We start from the raw sequence: 18,140 nt of genomic DNA, 5'->3' as shown, positions 1-18,140 counted from the left end.
GGAAAAAAGTCAAGGCTATGTCTTTGATTTTCAAACTTACCAACCAAGCTTAAGGAATTAAGAAGATTAAATTGAAAAATAACTAAATTTTGCTTAGTTTGTAAAGTTAGTAAGCTAAACATTGAGTTAATACTTACTTTAACCGATTCAACTTGACCAATTAGTCGTACACCACTTCCTCGGTTGAATTGAAGTTGAATAACATATCTTTGTACAAATCCAAGACTTGACCATATAATTCCCTACTGAATGGTATAACAACCAACAACATGCCAACATTCTCATGCTATAACTTTTTAAAAAGAGAAGATTGGAGTTTTGAACCAATTATAACCTGAATTTAAGTGCCACATCTAGATTACAAACCCCTAGTCTACTCATATCCTCACCAATCAAATTAATTCTGGGTGGGTTTGTTCTAAGTGGAATATGCCCAAGCTTTGCTTTATGCTATAGTTTATAGGAAACATATAAAAGTTTTTTCAAAGAAAAGGATTGACATAACTCTCACTATCTTTTTGGTCAAATGAGAGTGCCACTGTCATGTGAGTAATAATAACACATACATGCCCCCACCATTGCCACCCTATTCACTCCCAACAAGAAAATTTAAAAATATTTCAAACACTTGAAAAGAGTATTGTTTTAGTTAATCTCTCTATTTACATCTACTTCAACTAGGCTTAAAAATAACACAAACCATTCATCAAATTCATATCTTTTTTTACTTCACTTATAATTTAGTTAAAGATGTTAAAAAAAAATCAATAACTTGACCAACTCGGATTACCCAACCCAAATCGTAAGGATTGAGTTGATTTAGAAAATTAGAGGAAAAAAAAAATTGAGCCAGGAGTCAAGCTGACTCGACCCAACCCGATTATGTATGTATATATGTATATATAAACCTAAAAGTAATGTCACCTTGCACTTCGTAAGAGATAATAAAAACCAACCCACCAACTTAACTCTACCCAATTCGAATTTTTTAACTCGAGTTTTTTGGATTGGGTTGAGATTGGGTTCATTTTATTGTCAACCCGGATACATATGGGTTGGTCCATGATTTTACTCCAACCCGATTGTATGCCTCGGTCATCTGGCAAAAAATATGTTCAAGTTTTTACCTCTCATGACAAGCTCGAACTAAAATATGAAAAGGACGATAAATTCATAATCTTAGATTTTAGAAATTAGAGACTCAGTCCTCCAACCTTGTTATCGTCGTCGTAAAAGAAAAAAAAATGGAGATAAACATGACCACTAAAATTCTTATTGTCACTGAATTCCTGAGAAGAAATCTGTAAGGGTTCGACTTACAAAATCCAAACGTTGCATAGACTGCAGTGAATTTGAGAAGGGATCGTTCTCTCCAACAAAAATAACACATTATTATTATTATTCAAATTGCACCAACATAAAGCCTACCTTTTAAAACAACAGTTCCCAACAAAACACCAAATAAACAAAGCCAACTAACAACAACCTATCACTTGGCCCGGCTTCGATTGTCTACCGTTCCACTTCTATTCCTTCCTGCATTGGTGTGATGAATTGGAGGTCTAATTAAAATGGTTTTTCATGGCTCATGTTGCATGTTTTCGCATTCTTCTCGGATTGAATGGAAAAGGGCAGAGGATAGGTATCGTTCGCCAAAGCTTGCAAATACAACCTGAAAAGGGAGTGATTAATTAGGTGACAGAGAATTAATTCAACTCATGGGAAACAAAATGACAAGAAGATTTTAGTTGACAATATATATATAAGTCGAAACGAGTCCTTTTGTTTATTAGATAGTATAGGGTTTCATCTTAAAATCAATTGACAGAGAAGTAACTCATATATCATATACTAATATTAGAAATAGACATTTTTTTGTAAGATACCTGCACGGTTTATCCTTCGTGTCAAAATCAATTAGTAAATAGAGAAGTGTCAAAATCAATTAGCAACAAGAGAAAGTAGCTCACCTATCTTTAAAGGAATATGAGGCCCCTTTCCAAGGTGGAATCCTCAACCCCATTCATATACGATTATAAGCAATAGACATTTTTTAGACATTTTTTAAAAGATATTTGTGCAGTTTATCCCTCAGATCATATTTCCAAAGGCTTCGTCCTATAATCAATGTCTTTAATAAAGAAAAGAAAATGCCATCAGCAGGTCAAATCCCAATGCTCAAAGACTTTAAAATTGTCCCAGTATTGCGTACTACCAAAGCTTCTTTGGTTGGGTAAAAGATGCTAAGACAACAATGAAATATCCTATATCTTTCTGAATTTGACTCCAAAAAATAGATAAAAAAATACGTGATATTCTCTCTTATCCAACCAACTTCAAACATTGAGCAGCCTGCCATTTTCCCTCCCTAGAGAAATTTCGTAACTGACCATGAGAAGGGGAAAACCAATTAAAGTTTATCTATATACACAAAAAGGGTGCATACCGCAATAAGCTTTCCAGCATTCTCAGGTCTTTTTGCCACTTTCAGTGCGGCAGCTCCTGTTGCTCCAGAAGAAATACCCACCTAATAACAAGTCAATGAGTTAACCTCAGGAACTATACGTACACTTCGGAAAATATTGAACGGGCCTAAAAAAGTAACCTCACTTTTTAGAGTTGAGTTAGCTGAAAAAACACTTCTTTTCTGTTTTGAGTCTTTTGACATATCATTTCAGATTGAAAACTTTTTCATCGGTTCAAGATTGACATTTCACACTGGTAAAAAAGATTAATGAGTACACTAACCAGTAAGCCTTCCTGCATTGCCAATTGTTTTGCAGTCTCAATAGCTTCTTCATCGGATATCTGCATCGGTCACTACTGGTCAGAATTTTAAATGGAAACCTAAATAAGCCTTAAGAGTTATATTATGTGCGTTATCCTGCCAACAATATAAATAAGGCATATCTCAGCCAACTAGTTTCCAGTGCACAGTGTTGTCTTGAGGAATATCAGATCATTTATAGTGCTAGGGAGCATTAATTCTGCACTTGGATTAATCTTAAACAAGGTTGTATGTTGCTGGCTGGAACATTCAATTCTCACATAGAGGTTTAACTAGAAGAGAAAAATGCTTAATTGAGTGCAACAGACCTCGATGACTTCATCAACTACACCTTCATCCAAATTATTGGGTATAAAACCAGCTCCAATTCCTTGAATTTTATGAGGTCCTGTGTTTCCATAATAATATAATGGACACCGCTGTTTAGTGTTATAAAAAATAAATAAAATGCATAAATAATAATCAGTAGAAGTTAAATGGTTTACTTACCAGGCTTTCCTCCATTAATTACGTTACTTGCAGTAGGTTCAATACCAATAACCTGTAGAATGGAACCGAAGAAAAGCTCTTAGACTATAATAACTATATATTTATATAAGAAGCAAATTTCATTGGGTGTAGGAAATTTATGAAAGAATGGCTAATGCCCAAATTAAAGAAGTTATAAAAGATCTCTCCTATTGATCAAAAGAGAGGTGAGATCTATAAAAAGTAGTGATTTTTTTCTGACCCTACAACATTTAGGTGTCAAGGAAACTCATAGAAAAATAATTCCTAGGTAGGTGGCCACTTGGATTGAAACCATGACCTTTTAATTAGTTATTGAGCATGTCTCCTATTTTACCACTAGGTCAACCCAAAGCAGTGATTTGCACGAAGTCATATCAAGAAAAAGGTTATCTTCGAAGTAACAATCAAAAGAGTCTCCCTATCTTGAAAAAAAGATTTGTTGTGTCTCTTCCAAATTATCCACGAAAAAGGCTGATTGAGATTCATCCAAGGAATTATTTTCCCTTCAGTGTAAGGGTTGCCATTAGGGTGTAATTAAGAAGACCATTGACGTCAAAAGGGAGAAGTTAGGTGCCACTCTGATGCCATCAATCAGTTTTTTCCAATAGCTTATGGCATAATGACAGTTGATAAATAAGTGACTTTGGGACTCCTGTGCAGCTTTACAGATAATACAACCTTGTGGAGAAAAAGACAAGGGACGTGATCTTACATTCTCTCTTGGGTATTGATAGCATTGTGGATAAGTTGCAATAACTTAGTCCAACCTCCAAATGAAGAGACGGCCATGTTCTTTTTGGCTATCTCAAGCAACCAAACCAATAACTTTAGGTTGAAAGGATCAACCTTGTACCAGTCTACAATGTTGCAAAAGATTTTTGCTATAATGTTCGCACTTCAACAATCTCATGTCTGCTTGGAAAGGATCTACCGCACAGGCGGCTGATATGTTGTTCCAACTCTCCTAAGTGATTATATACCAATGAACGAGATCAAGATAATGTGGACATCTGTTAATGAAGTTTTTTGTTCCTTCTTCAATACTTCTTTACAGGATGTGCCACTGTCTTCAAAAGAGCTATTGGGGGAGGTGGGTGTGGTCGGGCTAATGCTCTATGAAGTAGTTATATGATTGGATAAAAGATTTAGGAAGGCTCCCCAGGCTTTTCTTTCAATGCATATAAGTACAATAATTTTGTCAAGTCCAACATTGCTATCAAACTTTGTGATCTCTACTACTAGGTACCCTTTTAATTGACTCTCTTCTCTACCCATCATAAAGTTTGATCTTCGTTTCAAAACTTTCCAAAAAAACGTTGTTTGAGCAAAGCATGTTATAGGTCTTTAAAGCAGTCAAATGGCCAGTGAAGCAATGGTAGACAAATGGAGATGAAAAGTAAGTGGTTCTCCGTCAACTCTGATTTTAGTCTCTTCTCCTTTATATATGTGGTCTAGTTCAATGGTATATTACTTTAGCTCAAAGATAGCTGAGTGTGGTGAGCCGGTCGTGTTGATGTTGTTGAGAGGTTGGTGAAAAGGGAGGGGTCATGGTTGATGGCAAATGGTGGGGGGGTGGGAAAGAAGTCTGGAGAGGGGTTGAGAAAGAACACTCTTTTCAAGATGTTTCTTTTCAATAACTAGAAATAAGTAAAAATAAGAGAGAAAATGAAAGAAATAAATAAGAAGACGAGCCTATAAAAGAAAACTTTGACCCTCACCCTTCATTCTCGTTGTTACTTGTTAGATACCTAGGCTAATTAATGCTCTACCTTATACCTTACCGTTCAACAAACTCAAATTTAAATAAAATAAATATAATGCTACTTCGACGTAGCTAACTGCTTAGAAAATAATATTACCTTAATATTTGGATTTTTCTCTTTCAAAAACCGGCCAACACCAGAAATTGTACCACCTGTTCCAATTCCTGCAACTAAAATATCCAACTTGCCTTTAGTATCTTCCCATATCTCTGGACCAGTTGTCTCATAGTGTACCTGAAAATTCAAACTCGTATTTCATCAAAGCTTTCCTTTGCAAAAGCCATATGATATCTTCCATTACAAAAGAATCAAGACAAACTTAAATTTTTAAGTATGCCATGAAATCACAACCATGCTTCTATATAGATGTTTAAAGCTACTGAACTGTTCTTTGTTTTAGTCATATCATCCGTGACAACAAAGTCTAGGCCTTGATATTAGATTTCAAAGTATGTCATGCAAACAAAGCGACTCTTGTTTATAGATGTTGAAAACTATTGAACTCTTCTCTACTGTACTCGCATTTTGTCTGGTAGTAGAGTTCATGTCGGACCTTCACAAACAGTAGCTTCCATATCTTTAATTATATTTGCTACATCAAAATACAGAATGTTCCAAGGTAGAAACTTAGGCAATGATAACTTGTATGGGTATGTTTTTAGCTGCGTAATCTTAATGCAAAATAGTTGTCCTTAATGGGAAAGTTTCACTTGCCACTTCAATTGGGTTGCATAACTTTCAGTGCATCCACTCAGGAGATATAATTCCGAGATATGATTTGGCATACTTAGAAATAAAAGAACAGAAAGTGAAAAATTAAGTTTTGTAGTGCTATAAATTTATGAGTTAAAAAAACTATTATGGTCTTTTTCACACTCAAAATTTAAAAAATTTCCCCCACTCTTTTCCTGTACGTGCATCTTTAATTAATAAATATTCAAACACTTTAGCTCTAGAGTTCAACAATTATTTGTACATGAGCAACTGTGTGACCACATACTTATTATGAAAAAGTAGCAACCTTGATTTAATTTTAATTGGGTCTTAAATTTAAAATAACTAGGTGATCAAGGTCTTTTCACGTAATATTTTAAACGCCATACCTTAGGGTTAGCAGGATTGTCAAATTGATTGAGCTTATAAGCATTAGGTGTTTTTTGTAGGATCTCTTCAGCTTTCTCAACTGCTCCCTTCATGCCTTTTGCTGGATTCGTTAATACAACTGTGGCTCCAAATGCTTTTAAAAGAACTCTCCTCTCCAAACTCATCGAAGCTGGCATGGCCAATATTAGTTTGTATCCCTTTGAAGCAGCAATAAATGCAAGACCAATTCCTGTGTTTCCACTGGTAGGTTCAACCAAAATACTCTGAAAATACACAAGAGTATAATGTTATTGAGTATTCTGGGCCAGACCAGAAAATTTCTGCACTTACATCAAGTAGAGATCGGAAATATTTATCTAATGGTTCCAAGTTATAAAACAAAATAGCACACCCAAGATATGCAGCTTAATAATGATAATCACTATCATGATGGGAGGTAGGAAAGTATAAAAAGAAGATGTCATAACTAACCAACAGTTTTGATATGTTACTCTGCAAGTTTTCTTTGTTGATACAAGTATCTAAAATGAGAAGCGCAGTTCTTATTTTTAAAGAACCATGAGAAGGTCCATATGCTTAAGTATACATGACACTCAGACAGGGCATTAAAAAAATTCAATCCCTAAGACAAGCTGCTTCGTGTAGTCATATTTTCAGTTACTGTTGTGGTGTTAAACGTGGTCTGAAAACATGTTAAAAACAAAAAATGCATGGGAAGACAGGGATACAGTGTATAATTTATTCAATAACACATTTTTATCCAATCACATATGTAATGAAACGCAGATTCAAGAAGCAATAAAATTTTGTCTCATATAATTTTACCTTTCCTGGTGAAATAAGCCCTTTCTTCTCAGCATCAGAAATCATACTATATCCAATCCTGAAGACAATATGAGTACAAATAGTGAGAATATGCACCCATTCTCTGATAAGCATAGATAGTATATGACTCACATGAACCTATTAGCTAGCTTCATCAGTTAATCTATTCACTGAGACATGTAATCATTCTCTCAATAGTTGGCATAAGAATATTGGAAAGGGGTATAACCAGGATAAACGGACAAAAACAGTATGCCATACAATAGTTGACCACTTGACTTCCTCCTGCTATATTTTCTCACCTGTCCTTGACACTACAACATGGTTCCATCATTTCAAGTTTAGCAGCAACATTTGCAACACACCCCTTGACGATATTGTTCAGGTAGACCATGGGAGTCTTACCTACCAGCTGCATCTCAGGGAAATAAACTATTAATGCAAAGAAACATAGGGTGAAGTGAAGTTCAATCTATTCAAACAATAAGAGAAAACAGATTGACCAGGTGACTTTATTTGATTCCTGAAAACACAGCTGTTCCTAAACATTCAAAACACGATTTATTTGGTTCCTGAAGTCTGACTTCTTCATGATCTCTACTACTACTACTACAACAGAACCAAGAAAAATGCTAAAATCAAAGGTATGATACCAAAACCACCGTAATGAAGGATATTACCATTACAATCCAAAAATGTATCCACAAAAATTAGTTATACGAATTGACAATAACCGACGACGGAGGCAAAGCTTAATAACACAAACATGGAATTTAATTTAGGCAATCAAATAAAAATCAAGAAACCGTGAAAGAAGGAGGAGGAGTTTGTTCACCTGAGTTACATCTGAAGCGATGTTAAGATCTTCAATCTCAGTTTGAGGCTTAATGGATACCGCCTTGCAAGTAACAGAGAGAGTGGCATGCAAATTGCTCTTACTGGAGTGAAGAAGAGATGGAAGGATTCTGAGAGAAGTGGGGGGAGAATTGAAGAGGAGGAGTGATGATTTGGAATTGGAGACGGAGGAAGAGAGAGGGGAAATGGAGGAATTGATGAAAGAAGAGGAAGCCATTAATGGGGGGAAGAAAAGAGAGGATTGTAGTGAAGCTCACAAGTGTTGTTTATCCGAACACTCAGAAATGGCCCTTGGAGCTCCCAGTGAGACGGATTATTTCGTTATTCCTTTCATGAGATTTTATACTGTGTGTGTGAGGCTGTCCGCTTCTGTCTATTCGTTTCCTTTTCCATAGTAATATTAACGTTCGTGAGATATTTTCTTTTTTCTTCTTTTGGCCTTTCTTTCTATTGCCACCATATGAGTGGGCCACGTGTACTATGACATTTCCATTTAAGTATGGATATTTCTGCGTAAAATATGGACTTTTAGAAAATAACTCATACTATCACATGTTAATTATATGACTATAAAATGATTCACTTTTAAATTTGTTACTCTTCCAAATTGACACCAACTCTATTATCATAAATTTTTTTTACTATTGTTTTTGTAAAAGCTCTATTTATTAACGAAAAATGTAAAATATAATTAGTAAATAAATATTCACCACTTTTACAAGCTAAAAATACTTATTATTTTTATAATATAATAAAAACATTGATTTATTTTTGTATCAGTATTAAAAATTTAAAAATATAAATAAAAGTATGAACATGTTAATGAAAGTATTTGATTGAGGGGTTTTTTTGAAAAATATAACAAAATGGCAAAATATTTATATAATAATTTTAAAAATGAAAAAAATCTACCAATCATAATAAGAAATATAAAAAAATCTCTTCTCAACGGACGATTAATTGACACTTACGCGTGTAATATATTTTGTACACATACCAGATCATCTAGATTTCACTACTCAAATCTAGACGATGATTGTTTACTAATATTTCAAACAATTTTTTAAGATGTTTTATATTTGGTACATGATCTTAAACAACTAAATAACAATTTAAAAATATATATTAAAAACATAGATATACACCATCTTGAACCAAATAACCGTTTGGAAAAATAAAATAAAATTTGCAGAAAAATAAGAGAAAAAGAAAAATGGTAAAATAAGATGAAAAAGGAACAAACCTTGAATATTTATAAAAAAAAATAGGTCGACTTTCGTGGGCTCGTAATATTTCGTTGTTTTTTTATATCTATATAAATTTCTCTACCTTGAAAATAAAAGTTTTCTCAAAAACCACTAAGAATCTATTACATTTAATTTTTGCATGGAGGGTGAATAGTACTTTTTTTACTTTTTACCATTTACACCTATAATTTATGGAAGGTTTCCAATGACATAGACTTTTTGGTTATTTCCTTTTCAAGATTTTTTGTTTGTGGATGGTTGTGAGTGAGGTTCTCTCAATTTTTGCTTTCTTCTAACTTTTATTGGTGCAATTTTGATTTTTTTGTTATCAATAATTGGTTTCTTGTAGTTGTAATCTTCCCCTAGTGACGTGGCAATAATGCTATGAAGATATGAAAAATGACAATAAATAACAAAATTATTAAGGAAATCGGAGATTTTGACAAGTTTGTTTACTAACAATCGAGATCGGTAGAATTAAGTATGTTACTGTCAATTATTCATGAAACCTTAGATTTTGATGTATTATGTAAATAATTTCTTATCAAAATAGTAATAAAGTGGTCTTTTAAAGACTTGCCATTTGGTTATGTAAATATTAAAAAAACACAACAAAAAATTATACGAGTCAAATTGCGTTGTCGTTTTAGTTTTACTGATTGAAATACACGACTAATTAGGGGTGATCATAGGTCGATCGAGTTGGTTTAACACTTAAAAATACTTTTTGAAAAAATTTAAGTTCGAAACTTTCTGAAACTTAACTCTGATCGACCCTTATCGTTTTTCAATTGACCCATTTCGGTCAACTTGGTTTTTCGATCTATCTTGCTCATCCCTACAAAATTACTTGGACTTCTAAAAATACTCGAAAACAAAGCTGATGGATTGGAGTAATTCTCACGTGGTTATGATATGGTTTCGTACCTTAAAAGCAATTTAGCCACAAATTATTAAACTTGACTTTAATTCTTTTGTGTAATTATTTACTTATCTTTGTTAGTTGTAAACAACTTCAAAACCACACAACTTTTGTATATTTAATAATACAAAACCAAAAAAGTCATTTACGTCTCTTCGAACCATTTTTTTCATAGTCTTTGTATAATAGGATGGAGAGTGGTATCTTCTCACAAATACATATTAATGCCAATTTAGCTACGCTCGTTTTGATTATCATTTTTTCATAGTTTTGTATCGTAGACTTTTTATCGAATTCATAGTTAATGTTCTATTTGTTGTTTAACTTTTCCAATTTAAGTTAAGTATTCTTAATTTTTCTATAAAAAATACTTAATTTCATATAAAATTTAGAATATAAATAAGAAGTTTTTTAAAAAAATAGAAAATTTTGACAAAATATAAATATTTCATAGAACAAAATCACTAAAAATAAAATTAAAAAATTACACTTTACTTGAAGCGTACATATTTTGTTAAATGTTCTACTTTTTTACCATTTTTCTATAAATAATGTGTAATAGATTTTCTTTTTTATGAGTAATGTAAACGGAAAGTCAATTTAGGAAACTTATTTTTTATTAATATCGCAATTTTTTACTCATTAAAAATATGAGATTATGTTCAAACTTACTCTCAATAAAACGTGAGATATTTGAATTTTTATTTTTATAATGTTTTGGGATGAAAAACAATATGAAAAATACTCTCTTCCACATTGGATTTACAAATCTAATCTCACAAACTTTATAAGAACAATTCTCAGAGTAAATCTCTCTATTGGCTACGAAAAAATACAAATTTTGTAATAACAATTCTTAGAATTTTTAGAAGCTTTTCGAAACAAATTTCAACTACATATGAGTTAGAAAGGCTAAACAAGCAAGTGATTGATTATTATAGGTCGACTTTTTTATGAGCTGCATTTCAAATTATACTAAGAATTTTGATCATTTCACTAAATGATATAAATAAAATATTTTGCCACGTGTCAAATTTTCATTGGCTTATATAAAATATTGTAAAATTTCAAACTTTTGATTATTTGACTTTTTTTGTTATCATCATTAAATTAGTTTTTCTTGGTTTATTGATGAACACCCGAATAATTGAGCCACTTGTTGCTACATCAAAAATATCGTATATCACGTCATCACCTTTAATCTTAGAAAGTTGGAAAAAAAATGCACATTTGATTCTTAAAGTTTAGTGTTATTGTCTATTTAGTCTCTAATGTTTCAAAAATAATACTTGAGTCCTGGATGTTTGAAAAATAGTTTTAAATGCTCTATCGGTTAACGTTGACTAACAAAAAAAATGACGTAGCACTAAAATAACAATCATTCTAATAATTTTATATTCTTATATTCTCTCAAACTCTCGATCGCAAACGTTTCTTTTCCGCCATATTAGAATAAGAAAATAATTTTATTTGAGAACACAACAAAAACTAAGGGTAGGACTCAAACCATGACTATCAAAATCAAACTAATCCTATGAAAAAACAAAGAACAAAATTAACTTTCACCTTCACACAATTAACTAAAATTATAGTACAATAATTACATAAATGATAATATTTATTTAAAAGTGTATTAGTTTATTAAAATACCAAAATGTATTATATCTTTTTAAAAATATAAAAGTATTTTAATTTATAAATAAATGATAAAGTTTACAAAATATTCAACAAAAATCACCCTATCAAATAGTTTGTTTTTCTTATTATTTTTAAAAAGTGTAAATACATGTAAGGTAAAATTAGAATAATAATAAATAATTAAAAAAAGCAATTTGTTCAATTGTATGCTATATTTACAATTTTAATTTTGTAAAAATAAATAAAAATTGCTAAATTTTTAGTTACTGTATATATATATATTGATGAGAATTTGAAGTAATTTATTTGATTAAAAGAATAAATTAAATATATGTTTTGGAGAGAGAAAAATATAAGAAGAAGAAGAAAAGCATAATTCTTAAGATTCGACAAATTTCATTTTCAAATGTCATAGTCAAAATTTCGATGCACAAATCGGCCTTTCGTTAATTAACGGTTCATCACAAAACTCATAATTAGAATGTTTAGCCAAAATTGGATGATAAAGTTAAAATACCCTTTGATTTTTATGTTAAAAGTGACGTCATAAATTATAATGTTGAAATTAGATCATATTTGTCGATTTTATCCTATACAATTACTTCCAGTTATTAAATTTCGTTTGCTTCCTGATTCATTTTTCGCTTTTATAATTTTTAGAACTATAAAGAAAGGAAAACCTTATGAAATTTTTATGATTAGAAAAAAAAGATGAAAGTATTTATAAAATATAGAAAAATAAAACTTAAATGATTTAGAAAGAGTTTGATATATTTTATAAATAGTTTTAATATTTTTCTACCAATTTTTAATTATTATATATTTTTAAGTTTTATAGGAAAATTGTAAAAAGTATAAAATTGGATAAAATATTTAGACATCACAACAAAAGTCGAGTATAATTAATTTTGTTTTTAGTGATTTTTTAATGGTTTTGTTGTGTGAAGGATAAATAGTCGATCAATTTGTTTTATTTTTTAATTGCTTTGAGGAAGAAAATACATTTTTAGTCCCAGAATTTTGATAAAAGTACGTGTTGGGTGAATTCATTTTCCAGCCCTAGACTTGTAAGAATATATCAGTTCAGATTTTATAAACCTGTTTTAAAAAATTAAAGACTAAAAATATATGTTTTGAAAACTTGTGGATGAAACGAGACAATTGTTTCAAATCTAAAAACTAAACAGTCATGTTTCTAAAACTCAACGAGTAAATGCATATCTTCGTCAAAATTGGAGACTAGAAAAAGCATAGAATACGATTGAAAATAATTAGTTTTCCAAAAATGTGTTTATTGTCCCCACAATTATGCTGATAAGAGTGGAAATTTTGGATTTGTCTTTATCAAAATGTGATATTATTATTCATACATCTATTCATCCATAATTAGTGGCTTACAACAAAGCTTAGTTTTGGATTTTAATTTCAATGAACATTAGGCTTAGAGATATTTTTATGTCTATTGTATTCCTTTTTATTTTTAAAAGAATATGACAATATTGCCCTTTGAATTTTCCTCTTTCTTCAATGTTACCCTTTAAATCTTTTATATTACTCTTTTCATTTATCTTATTCTTATTGTTCTATTCCTTTCGAATTTGATTTGATTTTCGCTAATTTTTATATTCTTAGATTGGTCGTTAGTTGGTGATTTCGAGGTTTGTGATTCGAATTTTATACTTTTATTGCATTTAAAAGACTTTAAAATAAAACCGAGGAGTTAAAGAAGTTTTATAGTTGCGCTATCGAGTGAAATTGTACGTGAATTTATGAACACAGTGTCAAAAGAAATCATGCAAATGTCACTTTTATACAATTCTACTTTGTCCCTGTTAAAAAAATGAATTAATTATATTACATTAGTTTTCTATACTAAACTTTTAGAAAGGCAAGTTGGCAATGGAGTAAAAATACAAATCCAAGAGAAATGACAAACACAAAGTTTTCCTCATGTAGATATTCTTAAACACATGACAATTGATGAGATTTTTTTAGTAATTATTTCATAAATCACTATCAAATAGCTATCATTTAAAGATGGATTTTTCTATCAGTGGGTCTTGTTCTATTGTTGTTTGTATGGACCTTCGAATATGCTTTCACTTTTAGTGATACCTATGGATTTACATATTAGACCAAATCTAGAAATCCCACAATTTGATCAGTCTAGCCTTTGATGGATAGATCGAGAGATATATGAACTTGAAACATTGATGAAATGTAAAAGACTTTGTAGAGATAAAAATTTAAAACAAACATATCTCGAAAACCTTATAACAACTAAAATAAATAAATAAATAAAAATAAAAAACAGAGAAATAAAAGAAAAGGCTTACCTTGAAACTATAGGATTAGAATCATGCAATCAAACAAAGATATTTTCTTTGTTGAATGCTATCCAATTTGTTTGCAAACTTGGGAAGGAGAAAAAATGATTTTTATAATAATCCAAAACTCAACTAATTGATGCTATATAAGTTAACCGATTTAGTTATTAATTCTTTGCACTTAAAAGTTGGATAAACTTTTCAGTTTTCTTAAGTTACAAATTTACAATTAGAATAATTATCTAATAAGGTATTTATAAATCATTTACTTTCTTTTTCAATTAGCATAATTTCAAATAGAACAAGATAAAAGAGGAAAATGAATTATTGATTATTTTTATTTTAGAAGTTGATGAACTTTCGGTTTTCTTAGAGCTATAAGTAGTTTATAAATTATAATTAACCTAATAAATTCATAAGGTATTTAAAAAATCAATCTCATTTATTCTTCAATTACCATTAAAACAAGAAAGTGAAAAGACAAAATTGTTACCGATGCAATAATAGAAAATAATACCAAGGAAGGACAAAAATGTCAAAAAAAATTTGTCCTCATCCACGTTTTTATACTCTATGTTGAAGTATTTATATAATTAAGTAATGAAATGACATATGAGTTAAAGTTTGTGAGTTAATAGACGATCGAGCATTTTCTTTTTCAAATCGTAAAAAAACTTTGAAATTATGTTATTGATGCGAAAGGGGTGATTTTTGTATCTTAAGAAAGATCAAAATAGATGTCAAATCCCCACCCCAGCATTTATTACAATACATTTACAAAAAAAAAAAGATAAAACTATAAAAATAGGTTTCAAAAAGGATGAAGATAAAACTATAAAACTAAATATCCTAAGGTAACGAATACAATACATGTCCTAAACATAAAGAGTCATTTGTCTTTAAACATTTTGAGAGTGGTTGGAATAAGAAGTTAAATACTAAGAAGTCGTAAACTATGAAACCCAATTCTTCTGATAGCCGTGGAACTCACAAATTCTTTGAATTAATCTAAAACAGTTTAGAAATATATATCACGTTAAAAATATTAAAGTGTTAAAATTCATGTTCGATTTCTTCGATCATCTTCTTTTATTATTATAATTTATGTATACATTCTTTTTTTAAAATATTTTTAATAACATTTTTATTCATATACTTCAAAGCTCGTTATTGAAACAATGAGAACAAAATTATATTTATAAGCCATATAAATTAAACTTATACTTTACCAACTATAGAAACATATTTAATTTATTTGTGAGCGGTTGTGATCCTACTTTTTTATATTTGTGAGGGGTTGTGATCCTACAACATTTGTATGTCAAGAAAACTCTAGTAGGTGACCACAATGAATTGAACACATGAGACTATTCTATTTTATCACCGAGTTAACCTGTGATAGTTCTTCTATAGTAATTTGTTGTTAATAAGAGTACTCTATAATAATTTTTAAGAAAATACAACCAAACCCAAGAAAATATTTTTTAAACATGCTCTAATACAGGTCTCACCAAAATTTAAAGCAAGGAAGTGTGTATGTGAAGTTTAACTAGAGAATAAGATGAAGAAATCTCCAAAGAATTTTTTACAACAATTTATCCCTTTCGATTTAATTCATATGATATAACTTGTTTTAGTATTGCAAGCTCTTCCTGGACAAATACTTTCTAAACTCGAACTAAAATAATTTGAACCTCGAATAGTACTCAACTAAACTATTGTAGTCCCTCAGATTACCCATAGAAAACAGTGGCTGCAAAAAAGCCTACAAATTAATCCCACAAAATCACATGGAAACAAAGTTCAAATTGCAAGTTTTTATGTCATGAAGACGTTTACTACATTACCCAGAAATGTCACCTTGAATCCTACGTCCAAAAATCATTTTTGTGGGTCACTTACATTAGGAAAATAGAAGCAATTAAGTAATTGACAAGAGCACTTACAGTACAGATTGACGATTTCGAATGTAGATTAAATCTCCCCAAGATATATCTGTTTATCACTACCGCAAGATGCAACAATAGGCTCACTGGGATGGAAGACACACTCATTGACAGATCCAGTATGGCCAGGAAGCTTGTACAATATTCGTCGAGACGTTGTATCCCATATGTAAACCATCCGATCTGAACTACCTGCAGTGACCTTGCTACCATCAGCAGACCAGCTACATTTCAGTAGGTTTTTTTCAAAGTTATGTTGGTGCCCTTCAAATATCTTTACACATCGGTTTTGAGGTGCATATGGGCGCATGTCCCATATGCAGAGCTTGCAATCCATTCCATTAGTGAGGAGATAAGAACCATCAGGACTCAACTGCATACCAGTTATCATATCTTGATGACCTTGAAGTGTCATCATAACTTCACCTTTGCGCAAATCCCAAACCTTAACATCGTTATCGATTCCACCTGTGAAGATCTTGTCTGATGCATCTGAGAAACTTACTGCTGTAATCTGATATTTATCCGGGAATGTTTGAATAGCGCCCCTTTGACGCATATCCCAAAGTTTTGCAGTTCCATCATCTGATCCACTGACAATTAGTGGCGGCCCTCTTCTCGTGGGGCAACATGAATTGACAAATGAAGAGTGTTCTGCCATCTTCTTAATTTGTTTTCCAGTTTCAACATCCCATGCTCTCAATGTTTTATCGGGACTGGCACTAACTATCTGAGATCCATCAACAGTCCAATGAAGGTCTAGAACTGCATTCTTATGCCCTCTCAAAACCATAAAATTCTTGCAATCCCCATGTACATTCCAGAGAAAAATTTCCTTGTCGTGAGACCCAGAGGCAACCACGTTTCCATCTGGATTGAACTTTAATGTATATATGGCACTCTGATGGCCTGACAACAACATGATTGGTGATTCCAGACTAGATGTTCGCTGTTTCACATTCGGCCCAGGTCCTTGAGGAGGATTATATGGAACGGTTGACCATTCCATTGGCCGAGGACCAACCGTAGCCAAAGCATTTTCTCCTTCTGAAGGGACTTGCATATTGACTTATGCTAAATATTTGACAAAACCTCTAAAATGGAAAAAAAAAAATTAATTGAGATGTGTAAGAAAATAGAACAAGATTCAGATAGAACACACACGACAGGACTTGACTCGTGAATGATGATTAAAATATAAGAAATGACTTGAGAATCCTATCTTCTATATTTCTGTGCAACTATTCTATAAAAACTACACCACCCAACAACTTTCTTTAGTCTGAAACAAGATAACCTTTCAAAACAAATGTTGATAACTTGATATACACAGTAATGAGTATTTCACACTAAACCTCTCATTATAATCACCACTTCAAAAACGTTCACCCACAAATCTCAGTGAACATCAGCAGCTACACCCTTGCCTATTCCCAAATCCCAACCTAACTGCCTTCCAACAATTAAAAACAAACCGAAAACTAAAGCAATTGGAAATGTTCTAAAAATAATCCGACCAACTAGTCTAATTACAAAAGCAAAGTAACATAATACGCAAAAAAACAAGGAGGATGAGCTGCACAATCGAATTAGCCAAATCACTGATTGTGCCAAACTCGATTTCCACATCCAAGGAAAAGCTGAGAGTGTGGCAGTCCAATATTAGTTTCTTTATTTCTAGTTTCCAGATTTCAGAAACGGAGGGAAGCATTAGCAACTGTTCTCGTTTATTTTTCTCATTTTTAATAAACTTCTCCACTCAAAATTATGAAATTCAAGTTCTTGTATTATATTTTTTAATTCCAAAATTTTAGAGAACAAAGATACAGAAACAAATACCAAACACATTGCACATTTCTATTCATGTTTCAATATATAAAGAACAGCAAACAAAAAAAATAAAAAAAGAGAACTTTACCAACTAAGAAGCATAGAGATACAACGAAGATGGATCCAAACCAATTGAGCGTCGGACAGGAAGTGAACAAAGAGTCGAAGTTGGCGGAAACAAAGGACGCCTGCAGTAGCGTTAGTGGTACGCCGGAGTGCCGGTCGGTCGTCGGATAAGGTAAGATGGGAGGGAGAGGGACGAACGAAGAAGACGATTCCAGTGGGAGTCAAGCCTGAAATGAACGATGAAGACTAGGGTTTGGTTTTTTTTTTTTTTTTTGCAATTTACATTTTGGGCTGAGCCTAAAGTTGTGGGCTTTTGTTT

At 31.5% G+C, this 18,140-nt stretch overlaps 2 protein-coding genes across 2 annotated transcripts; both read right to left on the bottom strand.

The window, feature by feature from the left end:
- Positions 1-1,249: 1,249 nt before the first annotated feature.
- LOC101216623 (cysteine synthase) lies at positions 1,250-8,234 on the bottom strand. The gene is made up of 10 exons (XM_004135287.3): positions 7,826-8,234; positions 7,293-7,402; positions 6,991-7,048; positions 6,165-6,428; positions 5,158-5,295; positions 3,278-3,329; positions 3,097-3,176; positions 2,749-2,808; positions 2,447-2,527; positions 1,250-1,672 (listed from the first exon to the last, which is right to left on the bottom strand). The coding sequence occupies exons 1-10, from the start codon at positions 8,060-8,062 to the stop codon at positions 1,580-1,582; spliced, it is 1,173 nt and encodes a 390-aa protein (XP_004135335.1). The 5' UTR covers positions 8,063-8,234; the 3' UTR covers positions 1,250-1,579.
- Positions 8,235-15,560: 7,326 nt separating this feature from the next.
- Positions 15,561-18,072, bottom strand: LOC101216854 (U5 small nuclear ribonucleoprotein 40 kDa protein). Its single transcript, XM_004135288.3, has 2 exons — positions 17,844-18,072; positions 15,561-17,019 (listed from the first exon to the last, which is right to left on the bottom strand). Exon 2 carries the CDS (start codon positions 16,986-16,988, stop codon positions 15,954-15,956), a length of 1,035 nt encoding a protein of 344 aa, XP_004135336.1. The 5' UTR covers positions 16,989-17,019; positions 17,844-18,072; the 3' UTR covers positions 15,561-15,953.
- Positions 18,073-18,140: the final 68 nt, after the last annotated feature.

The sequence above is a fragment of the Cucumis sativus genome, chromosome 5, assembly GCF_000004075.3.
Source record: "Cucumis sativus cultivar 9930 chromosome 5, Cucumber_9930_V3, whole genome shotgun sequence".
Lineage (NCBI taxonomy): Eukaryota > Viridiplantae > Streptophyta > Magnoliopsida > Cucurbitales > Cucurbitaceae > Cucumis > Cucumis sativus.
Note: the sequence above shows the minus strand (reverse complement) of the source record. Positions and strands in the feature narration are given on the sequence as shown.

Coding starts and splice junctions, on each gene's coding strand:
- LOC101216854 (XM_004135288.3), bottom strand. CDS start 16,988: ATGCAAGTCCCTTCAGAAGGAGAAAATGCTTTGGCTACGGTTGGTCCT.
- LOC101216623 (XM_004135287.3), bottom strand. CDS start 8,062: ATGGCTTCCTCTTCTTTCATCAATTCCTCCATTTCCCCTCTCTCTTCC. Junction 2,809..3,096: donor TAGTTGATGAAGTCATCGAG/GTCTGTTGCACT, acceptor TGACCGATGCAG/ATATCCGATGAAGAAGCTAT. Junction 1,673..2,446: donor ATGCTGGAAAGCTTATTGCG/GTATGCACCCTT, acceptor CTCCCTTTTCAG/GTTGTATTTGCAAGCTTTGG.